Raw genomic sequence first — 19,386 nt, 5'->3', positions numbered from 1 at the left:
TTCCGCGTGCCTTCCATACCAACCTTTGACTGGACCTGATAATGTGAGCGCTCCCTTCTAGACTACCCGCCCAACCCTTCCACTTTTCCTGCCACTCTCTCCTTATATCATATCTCAACCTTCAATATTTATCTACTGCCTCTCCACTTGGCAACCAATATTTATAATTTCCAGCTTATACCCCAAAGTCCATTTTCTAGCGAACAACTGTATACCACTATAACCGACCTTGGTATAATCGAAGATTTATATGGGAACGACCGCTTGCATATATCAGCCTCTTGCAGACTATACCAGAACAACTTGTATATCAAGCTTAACACCGGTATTGAAGCTCTTCTGAGCCAAAATCACGAGCCATGAGCGGCGGCTCAACCGTCCAACACATCGACGCTGTCGGTGCCCTTGCTCGAAATCTTTACCTCCGCGCCAAACAGTCAGGCCTTCCATTTACTGCTGTCGCTGATGCCGTTCGCAACCTTCATCGAGCCCTACGATATCTGAGCATAGAAGCTGCCGACCAGGACTCACTTTTGAACAACAGCCCATCAACGTCGGTTTACACTCGAAAACTCTCTCCCCTCGTCGAAGACTGCGATTTCACACTTACTGAACTCGAGACACTTCTGAACAGATATGGAGATGGTCGCGCTACCATGGCTGAAGACGAGCGTGTGCGCGACAAAAAGCTGCTCACCATGAAGCAAAAACTTGACAATGACGAATACAGCGTTGACGTGTTTCTGAGAGCCGTACAGCTGCATGACAAGAACAGACCCACTAGAGTTGTCGAAGGCCAAGAGGGCCTTGAAAGAATCAAGGATGTGGTTGACGAAATCGCCACTAAACTGTTCCGAGATCGCAACGAAGGTAGCTTTACTGAAGACGAAGATGGGTTGTGGCGCGAATTCAAGATTGAGCTCGAGGACCGAGGGTTTTCCCCCCAAGTGCTACGCAAGCACAAGGTATGATTAATAACTGTTTTGTAGATCGTTACGGTTAACACAACGTTAGGATGTTCTACGAGCATACATTCGCGAGCTCGAGTCTGTTCAGAATCATAATGGTGGGAACTACCCTACTGTTCGAGGTCTTCTAGAGCAAGAAGCCCGATCTCAGCCCTCTTCGCCAAGAGGAGACGAAGATAGTCCTTACGACAAGTATCCGCCTGTTATCGTTACTGGTGGTAGTAGACGAAGATCAAATAGCGATTCTCATAGGGACGCTATCTCATCATCACCCAAGGACGGCGACAGTGAATCCGACTACTCCATGGCCCTTGTCTCAACCCAAGACCTCCTAACTATGGATAAACTCAACTCTCGAATGGAAAGTTTGAATGTCCAGGCCAACGACCAGTACAATCTGGCTCCTGGACCGAGGCATATCCCACCCAACAGTTTACCAGCGGCTCCAGAAATGTCCAGTTCTCCCACTGCTCATCACTATGGGGCATCGCCACGCTCCATGCCTCCTATGCCTTATAATTTGAACAGTGGTCCGCCCTCCTATGGTAGCAGTCCAAGGAGTAGTGCTTCTAAACTAGCTCCAGATCGATGGGGTAATGAAATCCCACCTGATGCGCAGTGGACCAGAATCAAGCGAGAGCGCGTCAGCCCCGAAGTACTTGAACGGGCTGGCGTGCGCTATGAAGCCCGTCCTGACTTTGTTGCTGTCTTGGGCATCTTGACTCGAGAACAGATTGAAGAGTATGCTCGTCAAAGTGCGGCATGCCGCGCTGCGCGCTCAAGACGTGGTCCGCCACCTCGCAGGCACGGTCACTATTCCGAACGAAGAGACTCAAAGAGCAGCCGGGACGATGACGACGATGATAGCGGAGTGTTTGAAGAAAGCGATGTCACAGATGATGAAGATGACAAGTCCTCAGAGAAAGGGACGAAGAGCTACCCGGTTATCGTCAATCCCCCTTCGAAGAACAAGACATCCCCGTCGAGCACTTCGCTCCCAAAACCAATTCTAAAGAACAAGAACGAGAACCACGTTCGCTTCGATCCCGAGCCTTACGAGGTAGAGGCCCGAAGTTCTCGTTCTTATAGAGATGACCGGTACCGTGATCGCGACTATCGTGATGATCATCGCGACCGTCGACGACTGAGTCCTCCTAGGTCGTCCCGACGCTCACGAAGATATTCTGATAGCGGAGACCGTCACTCGCGCAGTGACAGACATGGTGATTACTACTACGATGGTGGCAAGCGCTATCACCGTGAGAGAGATCGTGATCATGATCGCGATAGAGACAGAGATAGAGACCGCGAGCGAGACCGAGACCGCGAGCGAGACCGAGACCGCGATCGTGATCGTGATAGAAGAAGTACAAGGAGGGAAGATCGCCCTCAAGGGAGAAAGAAATGGGGAGAAGCCCTCGGCGCTGTTGGAATTGGAGGTGCAGCAGTGAGTCTTTTAAGTGTTCTCGCTGAGGCTGCATCATGATTCAATCGGACCGGTTCCGTCACATCACCTATACCTTCTCTTTGTTGTTTCTTTACTAAATTATTTGTTTGGGTATTTTGTTTGAAATATGTAACAAAACAATCAGTAAAGTGGAATGGATTACAGAACAATGGGAACACGAAAAGCCAAAGGCAGGACCGGGTTGGTTTTGGATATCTTGTATTGACCTTTATGTATTTTAGTTATACCACGGCTGGATGATAGCTGAGCAGACGGACATGGCGAGACTTAGATACCCATGATGAAACGACAGCTTGAAAGGCGTTATGTAGGCAATGTCTATACGTTAAGATGAGTAGACTAGACTCATTATATGAATTTGGTTAGGATGAACTATTGGTTCTATAAAATTAAGTGTTTGATTCGCTGTGCTATAAGTACGTGAAATGACATCCATATCTAGATCACCGTCGAGATCTAATGTAGTGTTAACCTCTACCTCATTAATTCATCCGCCAAAGTCATCCACCACTGGTTTGCATTCACATCCGTCGACTCAGGTGGCGCACCCTTGGCACGCGTTCTGGGTATTGGTTCACGTTTCCACCCTAACACTCTCATGGGCGTGTCCGTGGGCCAGTTCAATACGACACCCTTGGGCGATTTCTCTTCAGTAAACTCGCCTCGTGCCGCCATCGCCTGAACTTCCAACCCGCCTTTGACCTGTGGCAGTGTCGTGCGCATCCTCTTCTTCCATTCGTAGCGACGCGGCTCTACTTCGCGCTTGAGGAGCACGTATCCATGTACGGTACGGTACCTAATACCTTCGGTCATGAACTCACCGAATTCTAACACGAGATTAGGTATGACAGTGTTAGGGTAACTGCTTTCCCGCCGGCTGGTGCCACTGACGCGGTTGAGAAACTTGTAAAGACATTGTTCAATCATGTACCATGCGTGTTCCTTTTGTGTTTCGATTGTAAGTCGCCGATGGCTGATCTCTGTGACTCCTTGAAGGACTTCGTCAACCACGATCTGCTTGTGTTCCTTTTCAAGGCGACGATAATGCTTGACAGCATGTTCGCGAAGCATGTCCCTCGCCTTGCTGAATTTACTCTGGACTATGAGAGTCTTGATACGAGCGATGTAACTTTCGAAGGTAGGCTCAATATTGTAAGGCTCCGAGGTCATTGTGTTCCAGACTCTCGTAACAAGGTCAGCATCTACCACTGCACAAATGGGAAAGCTCTCCAGATATTTGCGCTGATCTTGGTTTGACTTGGTTGAGCAAACATATGCCCAATTGAAGAGGTTGTTCCACGTTTCGGGCGGTATTGGGATATTGTACACCTTCGAAACATGAATAACCAAATCAAGACAGAGACGAATGCGTGACATGCATCCGAATGCCTCGACTATTGCGTTCAGGAAACGTACAGTAGGTGCTTTCGGACTACCAGGGCGCCTTCGTCTATAACCGGCGACGTCGAAGATTCCGGTTTCTTTGTCCTGAAGAAGGCCAATCCCGAGTCCCTTCTTTAGGACCATACTCCGTATAAGGCTTAATGAACCACTTCGACTAAGTCCAATAAGAGTATTGCACAGCAACTCCTCATTTAACAAAACACCATAACCTCTGGTGCGACGCCAATGAGCAAAGTAGCTTTGGAAACCCATCTTTTGCCTCATCCACAGGTAGTTGCTCGCTGCAGGACGGTTTCTTTGGCGATTGAAGGGTAATTTTTGAAGGGCATTCATGGCGTGTCGTAGAGCCTCGACACGCCACACGTTTGCTATAGGTGTCCTGAAGCTGGTTCTATATCCGTGGCGAGGTTCAAGAAGAACTCTTTGGCGGTCGTACTGATAGTATGTGGGATGCATATGATAGCGAGCTTTGAGGAACTCGTTCCAGGTTGTAGTGGTGCGCTTTGCAGCCAGGCCATGCTCTCTGATGGCACCGAAAAAGAACATGGCAGCTTGGATATCGCCAGCCGCCCCCGCACAGCGCATGAAGGTTTCGTAGTCGGCAATCACAAGCTCACGCCTAGCTTTCCGACGAGCTTCAAGCAGGAGCCTCATGGCATCGAGGACAAAGCCGTGATGCCGCCGCATGCCGAATTCGTCTACCAGGGCACATGCACTGGTAAACTGAATTTCGCCCAGCGAAATATTCAGACCGTGAGCGATATCGAGTTTCGGGTTTTCGATGGGGTCTAGAGCTCGAATTACCGCAGAAAGGACGTTCACAGGGAGCTTTTGCATCTGTTGATGAGCGTTCCAGGCGGTTTGAGGGTCATCGCTGACCAACAGCATGACCCATGCGTGAAATGCTGGAACGACATGTCCGGTTTCCTTACAACGTATAACTCGTAGAAGCTCCTCCAAGCGCCTTTTCGACTGATTTAGATGATCAATGTTGTTCGCTTGTTGCTGTTGCGCAAATATCGAAGGTATATTCGTAGACGATACTGATGCTAACCATCGTCGACGACCCACCACAGCGGGTCGTAGAGCTCTTAGCGGTGGGCCATAGATCCGTAGCGCGGTAGCGAGTGGAGTTAGCGATGGGCGATCGAGACAGGGCCCTCTTAGAAGGGATTGTCGCCAAAGCATGGCACCGAAACAGTATTCGGAAGCAGAAAACGTCGTAGCATGAAGGAGAGACTAGGAGAGAGTGTGTGAAGGATGGCACGAGAATAAAGACCTCGGATGCAACTCAGCACCTCCTCACTCACGCGAGGGGCGTTTGGCTGCTGCGTCACACCAATTCGGGAAGGTTCAACCAGTGCCGCTACGGATAAGTGCATGAAAGTATGGGGTAAAGATTGGGATAAGTGCATTACGGTCTCATACGGCTTGTTGCATAATATCAACAATTTCTCCGAAGATTTGCCAACCTTGCCAGTCCGCGTTTTCCCACTGAAACTTGGGGCTCATATCCGGCATCCAGCTCACCACCGCACTCATTCACTCACCGAGTCCAAATTCGCTTAGACGATTACTATTGAACACAAAGATGGCTGACGCCGGCGAAGAACCTCACCACGTGTCGGAGCCTCTCGACCTTGTCCGACTTCTTCTCAACGAGGTTGTCTTTGTCAAGCTTCGAGGAGACCGAGAGCTCAAGGGAAAGCTACATGTTAGTCGTTGAAACTTGGTCTATGGGGGAAAACTGGTGCTAACGATGGGATAGGCTTATGACAGCCATTGCAATCTGGTGCTAGGAGAGGTTGAGGAGACCATCTATACTGTGGACGAAGATGACGATGACGACGAGCTCAAGGTGAGTCAAAGTTCACCATCTCAATTCATCACATCTAACCGAAACACAGACTATCAGCCGGAAATCTGAGATGCTCTTTGTGAGAGGTGAGTTTCAATTTATGACAACCCATAAGCAAATATTAACCGTGAAGTAGGCGATAGTGTTGTCCTCATCTCACCCGGAGTTCCTTTTTAAAACAGCTGACCAGAAACCATGATGCACTGCACACACCAACACGTGCACAGCCTGGCTCTACATGTGCGATAACGGATGATGTTGCACCGTACCGCAGCCAGAGCAAGCTGCACACGTCACTCCGAGAGCAACCGAGACCGCATCAAGGCCAGGATCAGGTTTTGAGATGTCTTATTACAAGTCCACAGCTATATCGTTCAGCAGCAAGATAGGTCAAGAGCTGGACAAGCGGTTTCGGTCGTTGGAAAGCTCACTTTGACGGACCCAATTCAAGGGTTAGATAGGCCATTAATGACACAAAAGAATATTGATGCCAACATAGACTGTGCCCATGATTATAATCGACAAGAATAGACCAGCGAATTGAAACCGATGTAGGTATAGTATAACCTGGTGAAACTCTGATTCTAAATGGGTTGGGATGACCCCGATAAATGAATGCGGCTTGAGACGCCCAGATGCAGTCACCCCGCCGAAATGCGGCACAACACTTCCTGTTTCTGCAAGGCTGCGCATTCGTAATGTGTCTTATTCCAACAAGATGAAGACTGTATTGATTTGAGGCAAGAATAAGCTCACAAGTTGATCAATACCATTTTAATTTCTTATACCCGACAGTCAACTTTTCTAATACCCTGGCACCAGGCAGGTTTGAATTGGTGCTGTTGCCACTTTCTTTAGTTGAAGAGATCCGTGCACAGCGCTGGAGCTTTTATCGATAAGGAACCTTGCCGTGTGTGGGGGGTGCTTGCCTGCTTGTCCTGGAGTCGTGAGTAACCACCCCGACGAATCATACTACCAATTATGACTTTTGTCTATGACTCTTCCTCGTAAAATTGACATCCAACTTAAAGCTGCGCCACTTCTCGCCGTATGACTGTTAACTTACCACTATATTAATATCCTCCGACCGTCAAGCTGATACTTGCGACTTTGACAGATATCCGTACAGGTAATCGCATGACTTCATAGCTTTCGACATGTCAACGACGAAGCCGTTAGCGCATGAGAAGCGCAAGGGCGAATCTGTCAGTAAACCTTCGGCGCAATGGTATCATGAGAGATGGAAGCTCATTGCAGATGATTAGGCTCTAAGCGACTTCGCCGAATATGTAGAGCAGCAGCAGAACTTACGGTATCCCACCGCAAAAACAGCGACTGACACGACTGCCGAAACCACCGACTTAAATACCGAACAACACGAGGAGCTCGACGAATTGTTTGATAATCTCGATCTCGCAGACTCAGCGCCCCGAGTACCTCTCAAGCAACTCCTTCTAGAGTCGAGCGAAGACGACGACGATGAAAACTTGAAGCAATTAGAGAATATCGTATCTGACCGGTTAGACGAAGGGTTTGGTGAATGCGTCTTCGAGATAGGATACGAGAACCATGGCGACTCAATGAACCTGACGCTTAATCAATGGAATCAAGCGTACAAGACATTGCAGAGAGCAGCCAAGAGAGCGCGCGCTGATTGCGATCTCTTGTTGACCAAGAATGTCGGTGGCGACGTCGAAGCTGCGAGCACCAGCACGGGTTCAACGAAGGATAAGAGTTGCAGTGGTAAAGTCCTCATACGACAAAACCCTTCTACAATAGAGAATGTCATCGAGACAAGAATAGCGGTAGTGGGAAATGGTAAGTTTTATATTACCTAGAGGCACTCTTACTAACGGCACTACAGTTGATGCTGGTAAGAGTTCTATGCTAGGCGTTCTCGTCAAGGGCGACCTTGACGATGGACGAGGAAGGGCGCGAGTGAATCTCTTCCGACATAAACATGAAATCGAGACTGGCCGAACCAGTTCCGTCGGTATGGAGATCATGGGATTCGACACAAAGGGCCATGTCATCACCTCAGACACTCCAGGGCGTAAGTTGGACCACACTTTGGAAGTATCGATTTACTGACATTCTCTAGGCAAGCTTTCTTGGGAGGAAATTGGCAAACGAAGCGCCAAGGTCATCACGTTCACTGACTTGGCGGGCCACGAGAAGTACCTAAGAACGACAGTTTTCGGTCTGCTCTCGAGTAGCCCCAATTACTGCCTCCTCATGGTCGCAGCGAACAACGGCCTTATCGGCATGAGCAAGGAGCATCTGGGTATCGCCCTAGCTCTCAACGTACCTGTCATGGTTGTCGTTACCAAGATTGACATCTGCCCACCTAACATCCTGGAGCAGACTTTGACACAAATCACCAAGATTATGAAGAGTCCTGGAGCCCGCAAGATCCCAACTTTCATCAAGACGCGCGAGGAATGTATTAACACAGCTACCCAATTCGTCAGTCAAAGAATATGTCCAGTATTCCTTGTTTCCAATGTTACAGGAGAAAACCTCGACCTGGTCAGGACATTCTTGAATATCCTGCCCCACCATGGACGTTACAACTCAGACGCCCCGTTCGAGTTCCACGTCAATGACACTTTCTCGGTGCCTTTCACTGGAACCGTCGTTTCTGGTATCATCAAGTCTGGGGTGATCCACGAAGGCGACAACGTTCTCATTGGACCCGACTCATTAGGGCAGTTCATCCCTACCGGCGTTAAGTCGATAGAGCGTAAGAGGATAAGAGTCCCTGCTGCGTCAGCAGGCCAGTCTGCCTCCTTTGCTCTGAAGAAAGTCAAGCGTAAGGATGTGAGAAAGGGCATGGTGGTACTTCCCAGGATCGAAGGCCAGATAATGCCCAAGGTGCATCGGGAATTCATTGCAGAGGGTAAGTAACATGATGATATGATCGCCCGAGCATACAACGAGCCATCAATGCTAACTCTCTTTCAGTCCTTATTCTTTCTCATGCCACTACCATCAAGACCAAATACCAGGCCATGCTTCACGTTGGCCCTGTCTCACAGACCTGTGCTATCATCGACATCGACCGCGAGCTCATCCGTACAGGAGATCGCGCAACTGTAGCGTTCCGCTTCGTCCAGCGTCCTGAGTATCTTGCTCCCGGTGATAGGCTTCTCTTTCGTGAGGGGCGTACCAAAGGTCTCGGCATAGTCAAGTCCGTCGGTTACGACCCCGAGCACCCTCTGATGCCCGGCAAGGATGGGGACAAAGAAAAAGAAAAGCAGCCTGTTAACTCCGAGGTCAGCGTTGGGGCATAAAATTGTCCCCTAAGGTTTAGGCCACCTAAATAAAGTAGCCTAAATGCTTTTCTAAACTAAGCGTAAGATGACAAAGCTATTTCATCTCTTACGCTAATGACAGCCAATTCTTCTGATACCCTGCGGGCTGTATTGCGTCGCAGGCTGGATGTTGCGCTGTGTTTCAAAGGACCAAGGGGCGTTTTATTTTCCACTCACGACTATTGATTAGTCCAGTTTCTTATTCTTGGTGTGTTCAGAGGTCTCTCGTTAGGTTTGTAGCGTTGCATAATGGATAGTATTTATGTTTCAATCTTGGAGCGCGTTACTATGTGATGATAATGTATAACACTGGCTCACAAGATCATCAAACACGAGCATTCTTAACTCCTATCATAACACGATAACAAAATTATTACGTACATACACTTCAAAGAATGGCAGCGACGATTGATATCATCGGCCTTCTAGTATACCCAGTTGCTCATCACCAAAGGCCCCCTATCTTCCACAACCTTCCCCACATTCCTCTTACAAATCTCAAAAACGCTCTTTGGAAATTCAACCAACTCCTTGATCCCCTCCACATGCAAGCAGTACCTCTCCAGGTAAATACAAATTGCCTGCCCCTCCACCAACGACCTTCTTTGCATCCACCATGAGCTATGCACCGCGGCTTTTGTGTACCACCACGCCAGCAGGAGCATAGCCCGAGGGTCTTTTTCCTCGAGGAGTTTTCGATAGCGGGGATCGAGTTGGGTTAGGAAAGAGAGGAATTGGACTACTGTGTTGTCGGTTATTTCACGGGGGAGGAGTTGGGCTAGGAGCGAGCATGATATGTGGTAGGGGTTTGTCTCGACGGTTGAGGCGCTGAGGTTGAAAGTAGTGTAGAATACGGCTGGTAGGGCATCTGGGGGGATTGGTTTTGTTCCATCAGGCAATCCCTCCCTTTCCCTGAGTAATTCATGAAAGATACTGTCCTTCCTCGTTGGATCAGCTAGATGCCATACAACCTTCTTCCCATCACTCATCTTCAACCAGTCCAAGTCCAGAGGATCCGACTCCTTAAGCGGCCAGACATTATCAACGCTCTGGACATCAATCAGAGCGAAAGAAGCAGCGCCAAGTAGTGCGCCCGCTGTCCAGAGGGAGTCGCGCTCAGAGCTGGGAAGTGTAGTCGGGTCGGTGACTGAGCTTGTGGTTGCAAGACGACGGTGGAAAATAGCAGTAGCCTGATACCAATGGAAAGCGAGAGGTGTGCGGTGAGATGCTATGAGGCTGGGGTCGAGATGCTGGTCGTGGAGATGGGATAGAGCGATGAAGACGTGCATAAGAAAAGGGTGCTATTCGAGTTAGTTCCTACTGAGTTCACTCTGGAGATGTTATATCACCTTCAATCCAAGCAGAAACGCCCCCTCGCTATAAACCGTCCTCGTCCTCTTCGTCCCCACCGTAAAGACCGTTCTTTTTCGAAACCTCTCCAACGCCCTGAGAGCAAAATCGTCAAGCACGATCTCTCCTATGCCTCCCTTGATGGGCTGCACAACAGGAGCCCTAAAGCCAGGATTGATAGGCCCCAACGACTTGTCTACAACCGAGAACACAGGTCCGGCGTTAAGATGGGCGAGCTGAAAGGATGATGGAGAGGTTTGTGTGAATGAGCAGACGAAGCCTGATGTTTTGCATCGTTTGCAAGATGGTTTTGATTCATCACACTGCGATTATTAAGTCAGTAAGCATTTGTTGAGTAAGGGCATCGTTGATGCATGGTTGTAGTATATGAGACTGTTCAGTGAACAACGTGTAAGCTACTCACTCACCTTTACACTCCGAAGCTTACAGTTCTTACAGCCAAGACGGGACTTCTTGTGAGCTTTGCGCTGTCTGGCTGGCGCTTCACTGTCTTCATTGTTGCCTTCTTTAGCAGCCATTGGGGTTCCTGTCTTGTGAGCTGTTTAGTTGCCGTTGGCTATATTTCACCGGAATGCCCGGAAAAGGACACTGCATACCTTGGTGAGCAATTAATCAACTTCAATGTTTGAGAAGATCTGAAACAGACAACTAATACACATAGATTGGTAGAAACTACCTATTTGGATTGCTAAGACGATGACTACCTATACCGCCTGATTAGTTAGCATCATGAAACTAGTGCTTACAGCCCCGGATTTTGGTGTCGTCACTGAAGATCTTCGGCAAGACCCTGAAAAGATCGGGCGGACCCTTGCTTGATGGAAACGATTACACTTATTCTATCGTGTCTATTTTTATCATGGATATTTGATACTCTCTAAATGCGGCCAGACCAAGTTGAAAAATACCCATAATGGGTAGCATGTATATTGCAGGTAGTGATAAGAAAACGATGTGGTATCGATACGTGAGTATGCGTTCTTCCAGCGCATGAGTTATATGCTACCCCAAAATCAAGGTATATCCTCCCTTCCTTCTTCCAAATGGAACCCAAGTAAATGACCTGCTTTGCCATCCTTTTCCTCTTTGTAAACGCCTAGCCATTATTGAGAAATCGAATAGCAACATATAACGCCGTCAAGACCTCGTCCATTGCAGCCATGCCAGATGCAGCCCATATGCTTGATTGTTACAACCCTTTGACAAATGAAATAATAATAAAAATAAAAATAGACGTAAACATCGTAAACAGCGTAGACGTCAATGTATGCGCTGACAAGCTCAATCGAGCATGTCTTTATGTGTGGTATATGCTCTCCCATCATATCCAAACGCAGACAACCAGTGCTCTTCACACAGCTCGTCCGGCTCGGTTGCGGAGGGCATTCATATCCAGTTGAATATTGGGTCTAGAGATTTCCAGACTTCGACTTGGCATCCTTCGACCACCAGGAGTTCGAGGGTTGGCAACATTGACGCGTCCAGATCTGTCCAGAATTCTAGGTGGGGAGTCATCAGGATCCGACTCTGAGTCATCCTGTCCCTCATAACCGGCGTCGGCCAGTCGTGCAAAGTAGTCTGCCATACCGTCTACACTGGGAGTTCCGACTACGACATCGTACTGTGGCGGAGGCGTCATCACAGGCTCGGGTATGTCGCGAACAAGTTCGGCAGCAGGAGGTGGAGCAATATCGTCTTCGAACGCAGGGGGGTTGAAGCTCGGGACTCGAAGGAGATGGATTGGTCGAGGTTCCTGTTGTCCGCTAACAGCGTTGGCCAGATGGGCAGCCTGTGGTGGCGCTGGGAGGTTGTCGGTACTGGGGTTAACACCGGGTAGTGTACCCTCTGAAGAGCTAGGAGAAGCATCGGTAGGGACGGTGAAAGCGTCAGGACATCCGCAAGAGGACTGGTATGTGGTTCCATTGCAGTTGGCGCCTGAGTAAGCGGGAAGGTTGGTATTGGCGTGGGTAGCACGGCAGTTGAGCACAGTGAAGGGTGAATCAATGCTGATCTCGAAGTGCCGGCGCTTTGTGCCACTAGGATCCTCAGGGTCAATTCGGCTAATTCGCATGACGACCTGGGAAATGTTAGCTATTGTTTCACACGAATTACTCGAAAGGGTCGTACCTTGATCCAGTGGAACACATTGACGTTCTTCCAGCTGCAGTCGGGGTTGAGTCGTAGCTCCTTGTTCTTGGCCATCATTTCACAGGTAGGGATCTGCACATTGGCTTCGATTTCTGTCGAGCCCCAGATAGTCTCGAGTCCCAAATCCAAGTCGCCGAGAAGGTTGGCAGAAGGCTCGGGCAGTGGCTCGGCAGTAGCATGTCGCCTGGCAGCATCCTGTGCTCGTCGTCGGGCAGCAGCCTCACGGGCCTGTCGTCGCTGCTCAGCGTCGAGCTCACCACCACGGAGTGTTCGGATATCGGATGAAGAGTAGGACGAATCGAGGGGCTTGCCAGCCGACTTTTCGAGAAGCAGGATCTTGCGGCCTGGGTCCTTGCGGGTCACACGCTTATCGTTTGTCCAGTACTCGATGGATTCTGTTACATAAACCTTGAGCTTGTGCACCTGAACCTTGGCAAGTGGTGTAAGTTTAAAGGCGATGGGAATCTTGCTTCCAATGGGGAAACTCTTGCCAGAAATGACAATGTCGTAGTGCAATTGGTCCTCCCATTGGCGGCTGATGGAGATAGGCTCTGTCATCTCAAGAGACAGTTGGTCGGGTACACGAACAATAGAGACCTCCTTGGTACCGTGCAGATTAGGCTTAAAGGCTCCGGCTCGGTCAACGGTCGCTTGCAACTCCCACTTAACAGATCCATACTGCAACTTAGTTGTTTCCAGCTGGTGGTGATCGATTGGTAGTTCAAAGGTGTAATCATATGTACCAGGGTAAAAGACCTTGTAGCCCTTGGCCTGTGTCGCTGAAGCAATTGGGCTGTCGCCCTTCTGGAAACTTCGCGACTGAACACTCTGGAGAGACAAACGCTTCATATCTTTGGCAGAAAGGCTATTTTGCTGCGGGGTCAGAGATGATGAGGCATTGGGGCGAACGAGGTTTGTAGAGCTGCCATTGGGAGAGCCACCCTTGAGACGGTAGGTGCACTGGTTGCCATATTCGGATTCCCAGCCGTCATTCATGGCATTAAAAAAGGTCAGTACCTGGGTGCGCAGACTCTCCTCTTCAAATACATCTTGCTTAAGGGGAGGAATGCCTTCAGGCCACTCTGTGCGGGCGCGACCAAGAAGTTTGAGTTGAACGGCCTTGATTTTTACATTTTTTGTAACGCGCAATTGAAGCTTGCCTCTCAACAAAGCAGTACCACTCTGGCCTTCACGGTTACCATGACCATCGTGATCGAAACCTGAGAGGAAAATGTTTGGCTCGGCGAGTAGAATGGAGCAAGACACGCCACTGCCGGAAGCGACGGGTTTTGGTACCTCTGAGACTGAAGTGACGGCAGATTTTGATGAACGAGCCGACATGAAGCTATTTCGGTTTGAGTTGGAAAGAGGCAGCGAAGGATGCGAAGTTCGAGCAGTCGCCATATTCGCGGCTGTTTGGGAGGAATTGGAGTTGCTACTGCTGTTGCAATCGGCAGAATTGGAGTTGATCAAAGGCGTTGAAGTGGATGTAGCGACAAAGCCTAAATCAGAATCAGGCGCAGTGGAACTGGAACCGGAGACAGGGCGGGAAGTTATGTCGTCATATGCTGGCGGGGATGCGGATGCACCTGCTCCAGTAAATCTAGGTCTTGAGCCAATGGTGGAAGGAGCTTCGCAGGCCAAGTCCGATTCCGACAGGCAAGACTGGCCAATTGCCTGAGTTGGATTGGTATTGGCACCAGCGCTTGGCCGAATTGAGCGGTCAGTATTGGATAGCGCTTCGGCAGGTGTAAGACCCGAAATAGAATCGGATTCAGTTGTGTTGGATAAAGTAAACGAGCTCAGGAACTTGTCTCTTCGGCGAGTTGCTGGACGAGGCTTGAAGCTTTGTCTTCTGTCAGTAGTCGAGGGCTGCGGCGAAGGTGCAGGTGCAGGTGCAGGTCGAGGCTCGTCAACAAGTGTGGGAGATTGAGGTCTGCTTCTGTTTTCGTATTCTGGCCGTAGCTCTTTGGGAATGTAGCCAGATGGGTAGCTAACAATGTGGATCGCTTGCGGGCGAGATCTTCGAGGTCCGATCAACGGTGCAGGAAAACGTCCAGACACAGACTTCTTCTTGCTGAGTCGAGGACGGTAGTAAATGTTGTCGTGAGTAGGAACCCAAGCAGGACGACGCTGGGTGGACTCTTGTTCTGTTGCCATGACGGGTTAACAACTGTGACTGATTTCGAACTCGAGCGTGAACAAGAACAAGAACGAGAGCGATGACGAGGCCAATAAAGCCAAGGAAAGAAAGCGCGGGTGGTCCAGTCCAGCCGGGGGAGCGAGTATTAGAATGCAACGTAAAAGAAGTAGAGAGTGGGTGTAGAAGATGATGTAAGTCCAAGTGCTGGAATGCTCTCAAAACAAACAGCGGACAGACAGTTCATACACTGACTGAATGAAAGAAGTAAAAGAGGAACTTTCCCACACGCGTTGCGATGGAGAAGGAGGAGGTTATAGAGGAAGAGAAGAGAAGATCTGGAGGTTGACTATGTTGACTTGCTTCTTGACCGCGTGAGCGTGAAAGTGAAAGTGAGTGGGACCACCAAAAAGGCGTTATATTGGAGACGCAGTTAAGGGAGGGGCTAGCATATAGTAAAAAAGCACGAGTAAATAAAAACGAGACGGTGTGTTGCAGTGTAGGTTGCGGTATGGGTCTGGTCTGGGCTTGCAGGGCACAGGACAACAGAACGGCAGTGCCCATCACTTCCCTAAATTATGCGCTGGCATCCATGACATTTCATCCTTCGAGGTTGGGGCTGATAGGTGAGTCCAGGTCCAGTCTCTGTAAAACAAACAAGACTGAATGGGCAGGGAGCTAGTAGGGGTCACGCCTTGTTCGTTTTGGTGGCCGATAATAGTAATAGAGACTGGTTGGTAGTGGGGATGATTGCGGGCAGGCAGTGGAGAAACAGGGCAGAGAGTCTAGAGAGTATTACGGACCCGGGGCCGAAGAACAGGGGTGTTTCCTCTATTGTGAATTATGAATGGATACAAGATGAATAGCGGTGATGAGGAATGAATAGAGCTCAGGTGGAGCGATGGACAACAAGGCCCTTGATCAAGAAGCAATATCGTCTTGAAAAGATCGGTAACCATAGACTTTCATTTCATGCATAGCATTCCACTTGGACAATGCATGATCCAACCACTCACTCACTCAAAGCGGGTGTGAACAAAGAAACAAGAATTATCCTCAACTGAATGCGAATATTCGCGAGACCAAAGAATAAAAAGAATACGTACCTTTTCACTAAAACATGGAAATCCGAAACATCAGATTCAAGGGATTCGCTTGTGGCTAGTGCAATTGTAGCCTCTGACGCGACGAATACCCAGTTCACTGAAGACAAAAACTGAAAGTAAGTGAAAATGAAAGTGAGGCCCTAGCAACCCTTGTCGATTCAATCGGTCGCTCTCCCGTTTGGTTGCGTGAGATTGATTGTTTGATCGATGGAGTTCTCGACTTAAACGGTGAGTAAAATTGCAGGCGGTTGGAGCGGATGAAAAGTAAATTTGTGTTGGATGGATAAATCCAGCGGGCCCCAAAGGATAAAAAAAGTAATATATATAAAATAAAAGTTGTTCAAATGGATGTTAGGTGCCAACGGGCAGTCCAATTAAGCACGGTTCACTGCTTCTGGGCTGAAGTTTGAGACCGGGCAGAGCGAAAGCGACGGGAACCAGACGAGACGATAATTAGGTATCAGTACGAATACCCAAACAAGGCTGGACTGGGCTGTTCCTGTTCTGCAATAGGTTGGAGCTTCTTTCTCTGCTGGGAAATGAAAGCGACGTTGAGAGAGTAACGGGGATAGGATAAAATGAACGGGAAAAAAGCAGGAATCCAAGGAATAAAAGTTCAAGTCGACACGAGACAGGACAAGACAAGACAAGACAAGATCAAGATCAAGTATGTAACGTTGGCAAGGTAAGTCAGTGTTGACCTAACAGGGTTTTTTGTAGCGCTCTGGACCTAGTATCCCCAAGGTGATGCTGTCATAGTAGAGAACGAACAAGGAAGAGAGTCAGACAGAGAAATGGGATGGTCTGGGGTTAAATGTGTTCCCCAGGAATTTGAAGTCATCCAATACTATGACTGACTATGACTATGACATGGTTGAATCTCACTCTCCGAAGGAAAGACGAGAGAAGCCAGAATCCGCCCCGAGGTTTTCTATCCGTCGTTCCCGATCACCAATACCTCTGATACCATAGCATAGCATAGCATAGCCTAGAGATACAGAGGCGAGAGGACCGAACCCCGGAGGCTGCGGAGCGTCCCCGTACGATTGATGGGGCTCGCTTCTTTTTGGTGACGCGGCACAGCCAACTACAGTAAAGCATTCTCAGTCCCTAGTAATCAACCTTTACTCTTTTCAGTTGATATACTCAAATTCAGTGCAGTAGGGGTCCTTGAACAGGCTACGTAATGTAAGGCTACTAACAACAACTGCCTCTGTCAGGTTCAACTTCAGACGAGGCTTTTTTGATAAGAAAAGCAATACCTCAAAGAATTCCACCACTAATGACACCAGAACTTGACCGTTTCGGTGCCGAAGTAGCATCCAAACTCCACAAGAGAAAAAAAATAATTCAAGATCTCACCTAGGGTCCATCCATCTCCGGGGGATGGGGACGGAATGACGAAAGAACGGGCAAGGTCCAGCGTATCGCATTGCGCTCTTTACTACCTAACGACTTTTCTTCTCTCAGTTCTATAATTATGCATTCACATTGACATCTGGCAGTCGTAATCCCTCGGATCTAACGGCAACAAACTCTTGTGTTCCAAGACTTTGATATATCCAACAATGCTCGATCTCTAGAGCTTGGTGATGCTTATCCCGAGGAGATGAGAATCGCTATGGCAAATTACATATCCGTACTTGTTAAAAATTCAGAAAAAAGACTCACTTTTGCTTCTTTTTCAGGGTATTCCCAAAGAGCCAGGGTCATGCATCCATCTTTTCGTGATGATCACTGGATCTGGACAAGTGGAGATGCACAACTTCGGCCGTCATTACCAGGGTCTTTAACTTTTTTTTTTTTTTTGTTGTTATTTCTTCGGCTGTTGAAGATGCCGAAGTTAGTCCATGTTTATCGTATGTATGTACAAAGTGAGGCTCTCGTGACTCGCCTTACTATGTATGTCTCACCTTGGGATTTATGCTATAATTCACAAATTACAGGAGTTTCTTATCTCCATTATATACCCGAACATGAACAGCACTACTCCACATAACAAGAATGAATTAATGTCTATTTATGTTGAATGACTTGCATCAAGCGCCGTCGCCGCGCGGTCCCTCGTTTCAGCGCTTTGAAGGATTTAGCTCTAGGTAGTTTGAAGCATTAGCTAGCTGTTGGCTAGCTGTTGGTTCTGTTTTCGTTTCATGTCAAATTTTAAAATTCCTGGCTTAAATAACCTCTTACAGAATAGGTGAAATGATATAAAGGACCCCTGGCCCCATGAGGCTCGTGCTCAACATGGTGAGACTGGAAGCTGTTGGTTCCAGGTCCAAATTGATCCTTGCAAGTTAAACCAAAGCTAGATGCTCTTGCGACTCAAGGCCTCAAGTGAATCCTACAGACTGGGTACCATAGAGTTGCCAACTCATCGCTGATCACCAACTTTAAACTTGCTTGAATGCTGCATCACAAGTAAACATCAACAACAGGTTGTCCCAGCAGCAATGAGTTGTTCTTTTTCAGCTGTAAGCATACCCTTGTACAACAATCAAATCAAAGGGCCTTGATTGCGAGCGCATGCATGCCAAAATAGAAGGTCAGGCAGAAGGAAAACGGGCTTCTAGCGCCATTCATTCTTCTAATCTCGTTATTTCGGGCAAGCCCGTGATTATGTACCGTATTTGAGCCCAGCCTTAACTGTCACGACCGGGATCCCCGGTTGCTGGTACTAACAGGGGCTGTAGAGCGATCAGCAATCTTGTGAGGTCATTGTCTTTTTCTTTTAAGTTTGTTATCTTCATTTTAAAGTTTGAACTTCTCCCAGTTTCTGGTTAAAGTCGTATCATTTCCTGGATCTGTCTGGTGACTGTTTCTCTTTTGGTCTGACTAGAGCGTGGGTATTTGAGATTGATGCTGACTCGAACGACTCAAGACAAAGCAAACAAAAGTATAGATCTTCACTTATAATCCGGGTTTTTCTGATCCACCTGTAACAGATAAAGATGTCCAAATTTGGAGTCGTATTGGACTATCAGATCAACTGCCGAAGAATAAACCATGCCCCAACCCGATTAAGGGTATCACTGTTGACTCAACAAAAAGCATGTCCTCGTGAAGATCATGTCTTGGTAACAGATGTCAGATCTCAAAATGTCATGTCAGCTTATTGTACTGTACTATACTGCAGTGTCAGCTTGACCGAACAACCGAATTAACCGTCATAACCGACCGCTATTCCCATGTCTGACTTTTGTTCACTAAACTTCAATGCCCTGAGTGACGAGGTCCTGAGTTGTCATTGGTTGACTCGCCTCTTATACTCTCGATGAAGTCATGCTGTGCTGATCGCAAGACCCTGACCGGTTCGTTTGCCTTCCAGTGGAATAGTTGATCGTCCCTTTCGATCTCATGATTAGCAAGCCTCTTGAAGAATTTTTGAGAAACGGTAGCGGTAACAAAGACAGTAGGTGATATACAACATGAATCAGTTGTTTACATGATCATTGCGTATGACCTCCCCACGTCTTGTGCAAAACGCGGGGGATGTTGGTCAGAATCTGATTTAGGGTGGTATCTAACGCCAAGAAGGCTTCTTGGTTGCATCCCGTTCCCTCGGAAATACCAAAGTGAACTCTCTGAGGGCTGTCCCTGTCGGCTAAAGCA

The 19,386-nt window shown here is 48.3% G+C and overlaps 6 protein-coding genes across 6 annotated transcripts; 3 read left to right on the top strand and 3 right to left on the bottom strand.

The window, feature by feature from the left end:
• The first annotated feature begins 265 nt into the window (after positions 1-265).
• On the top strand, positions 266-2,816 carry B0J16DRAFT_74630 (uncharacterized protein). Its single transcript, XM_046134419.1, has 2 exons — positions 266-965; positions 1,015-2,816. The coding sequence occupies exons 1-2, from the start codon at positions 360-362 to the stop codon at positions 2,452-2,454; spliced, it is 2,046 nt and encodes a 681-aa protein (XP_045987175.1). The 5' UTR covers positions 266-359; the 3' UTR covers positions 2,455-2,816.
• Positions 2,807-5,111, bottom strand: B0J16DRAFT_334812 (uncharacterized protein). The gene has a single exon (XM_046126996.1). The coding sequence runs from the start codon at positions 5,026-5,028 to the stop codon at positions 2,911-2,913; it is 2,118 nt and encodes a 705-aa protein (XP_045987174.1). The 5' UTR covers positions 5,029-5,111; the 3' UTR covers positions 2,807-2,910.
• A 213-nt stretch (positions 5,112-5,324) lies between these two features.
• On the top strand, positions 5,325-6,269 carry B0J16DRAFT_334810 (uncharacterized protein). The gene is made up of 4 exons (XM_046126995.1): positions 5,325-5,554; positions 5,609-5,698; positions 5,748-5,784; positions 5,835-6,269. The coding sequence occupies exons 1-4, from the start codon at positions 5,432-5,434 to the stop codon at positions 5,873-5,875; spliced, it is 291 nt and encodes a 96-aa protein (XP_045987173.1). The 5' UTR covers positions 5,325-5,431; the 3' UTR covers positions 5,876-6,269.
• Positions 6,270-6,400: 131 nt separating this feature from the next.
• Positions 6,401-9,214, top strand: B0J16DRAFT_74501 (P-loop containing nucleoside triphosphate hydrolase protein). Its single transcript, XM_046134418.1, has 5 exons — positions 6,401-6,903; positions 6,964-7,516; positions 7,563-7,751; positions 7,800-8,597; positions 8,663-9,214. The coding sequence occupies exons 1-5, from the start codon at positions 6,856-6,858 to the stop codon at positions 8,989-8,991; spliced, it is 1,917 nt and encodes a 638-aa protein (XP_045987172.1). The 5' UTR covers positions 6,401-6,855; the 3' UTR covers positions 8,992-9,214.
• A 223-nt stretch (positions 9,215-9,437) lies between these two features.
• Positions 9,438-10,901, bottom strand: B0J16DRAFT_316929 (uncharacterized protein; the record flags this gene model as incomplete). Its single annotated transcript, XM_046125344.1, has 3 exons — positions 9,438-10,313; positions 10,362-10,685; positions 10,791-10,901. 3 exons carry the CDS (start codon positions 10,899-10,901, stop codon positions 9,438-9,440), a joined length of 1,311 nt encoding a protein of 436 aa, XP_045987171.1.
• Positions 10,902-11,734: 833 nt separating this feature from the next.
• B0J16DRAFT_316928 (uncharacterized protein) lies at positions 11,735-14,691 on the bottom strand (the record flags this gene model as incomplete). Its single annotated transcript, XM_046125343.1, has 2 exons — positions 11,735-12,460; positions 12,511-14,691. 2 exons carry the CDS (start codon positions 14,689-14,691, stop codon positions 11,735-11,737), a joined length of 2,907 nt encoding a protein of 968 aa, XP_045987170.1.
• Between the last annotated feature and the right edge of the window lie 4,695 nt (positions 14,692-19,386).

The sequence above is a fragment of the Fusarium flagelliforme genome (assembly GCF_020744385.1).
Source record: "Fusarium flagelliforme strain FIESC 12 MPI-CAGE-AA-0113 chromosome Unknown B0J16scaffold_2, whole genome shotgun sequence".
In the NCBI taxonomy this organism is placed as follows: domain Eukaryota; kingdom Fungi; phylum Ascomycota; class Sordariomycetes; order Hypocreales; family Nectriaceae; genus Fusarium; species Fusarium flagelliforme.
This window is presented reverse-complemented; position numbering and strand designations above follow the sequence as displayed.

Coding starts and splice junctions, on each gene's coding strand:
- B0J16DRAFT_74501 (XM_046134418.1), top strand. CDS start 6,856: ATGTCAACGACGAAGCCGTTAGCGCATGAGAAGCGCAAGGGCGAATCT. Junction 7,517..7,562: donor AATAGCGGTAGTGGGAAATG/GTAAGTTTTATA, acceptor ACGGCACTACAG/TTGATGCTGGTAAGAGTTCT. Junction 7,752..7,799: donor CACCTCAGACACTCCAGGGC/GTAAGTTGGACC, acceptor GACATTCTCTAG/GCAAGCTTTCTTGGGAGGAA.
- B0J16DRAFT_334810 (XM_046126995.1), top strand. CDS start 5,432: ATGGCTGACGCCGGCGAAGAACCTCACCACGTGTCGGAGCCTCTCGAC. Junction 5,699..5,747: donor ACGATGACGACGAGCTCAAG/GTGAGTCAAAGT, acceptor ACCGAAACACAG/ACTATCAGCCGGAAATCTGA. Junction 5,785..5,834: donor TGAGATGCTCTTTGTGAGAG/GTGAGTTTCAAT, acceptor ACCGTGAAGTAG/GCGATAGTGTTGTCCTCATC.
- B0J16DRAFT_74630 (XM_046134419.1), top strand. CDS start 360: ATGAGCGGCGGCTCAACCGTCCAACACATCGACGCTGTCGGTGCCCTT. Junction 966..1,014: donor AAGTGCTACGCAAGCACAAG/GTATGATTAATA, acceptor ACACAACGTTAG/GATGTTCTACGAGCATACAT.
- B0J16DRAFT_334812 (XM_046126996.1), bottom strand. CDS start 5,028: ATGCTTTGGCGACAATCCCTTCTAAGAGGGCCCTGTCTCGATCGCCCA.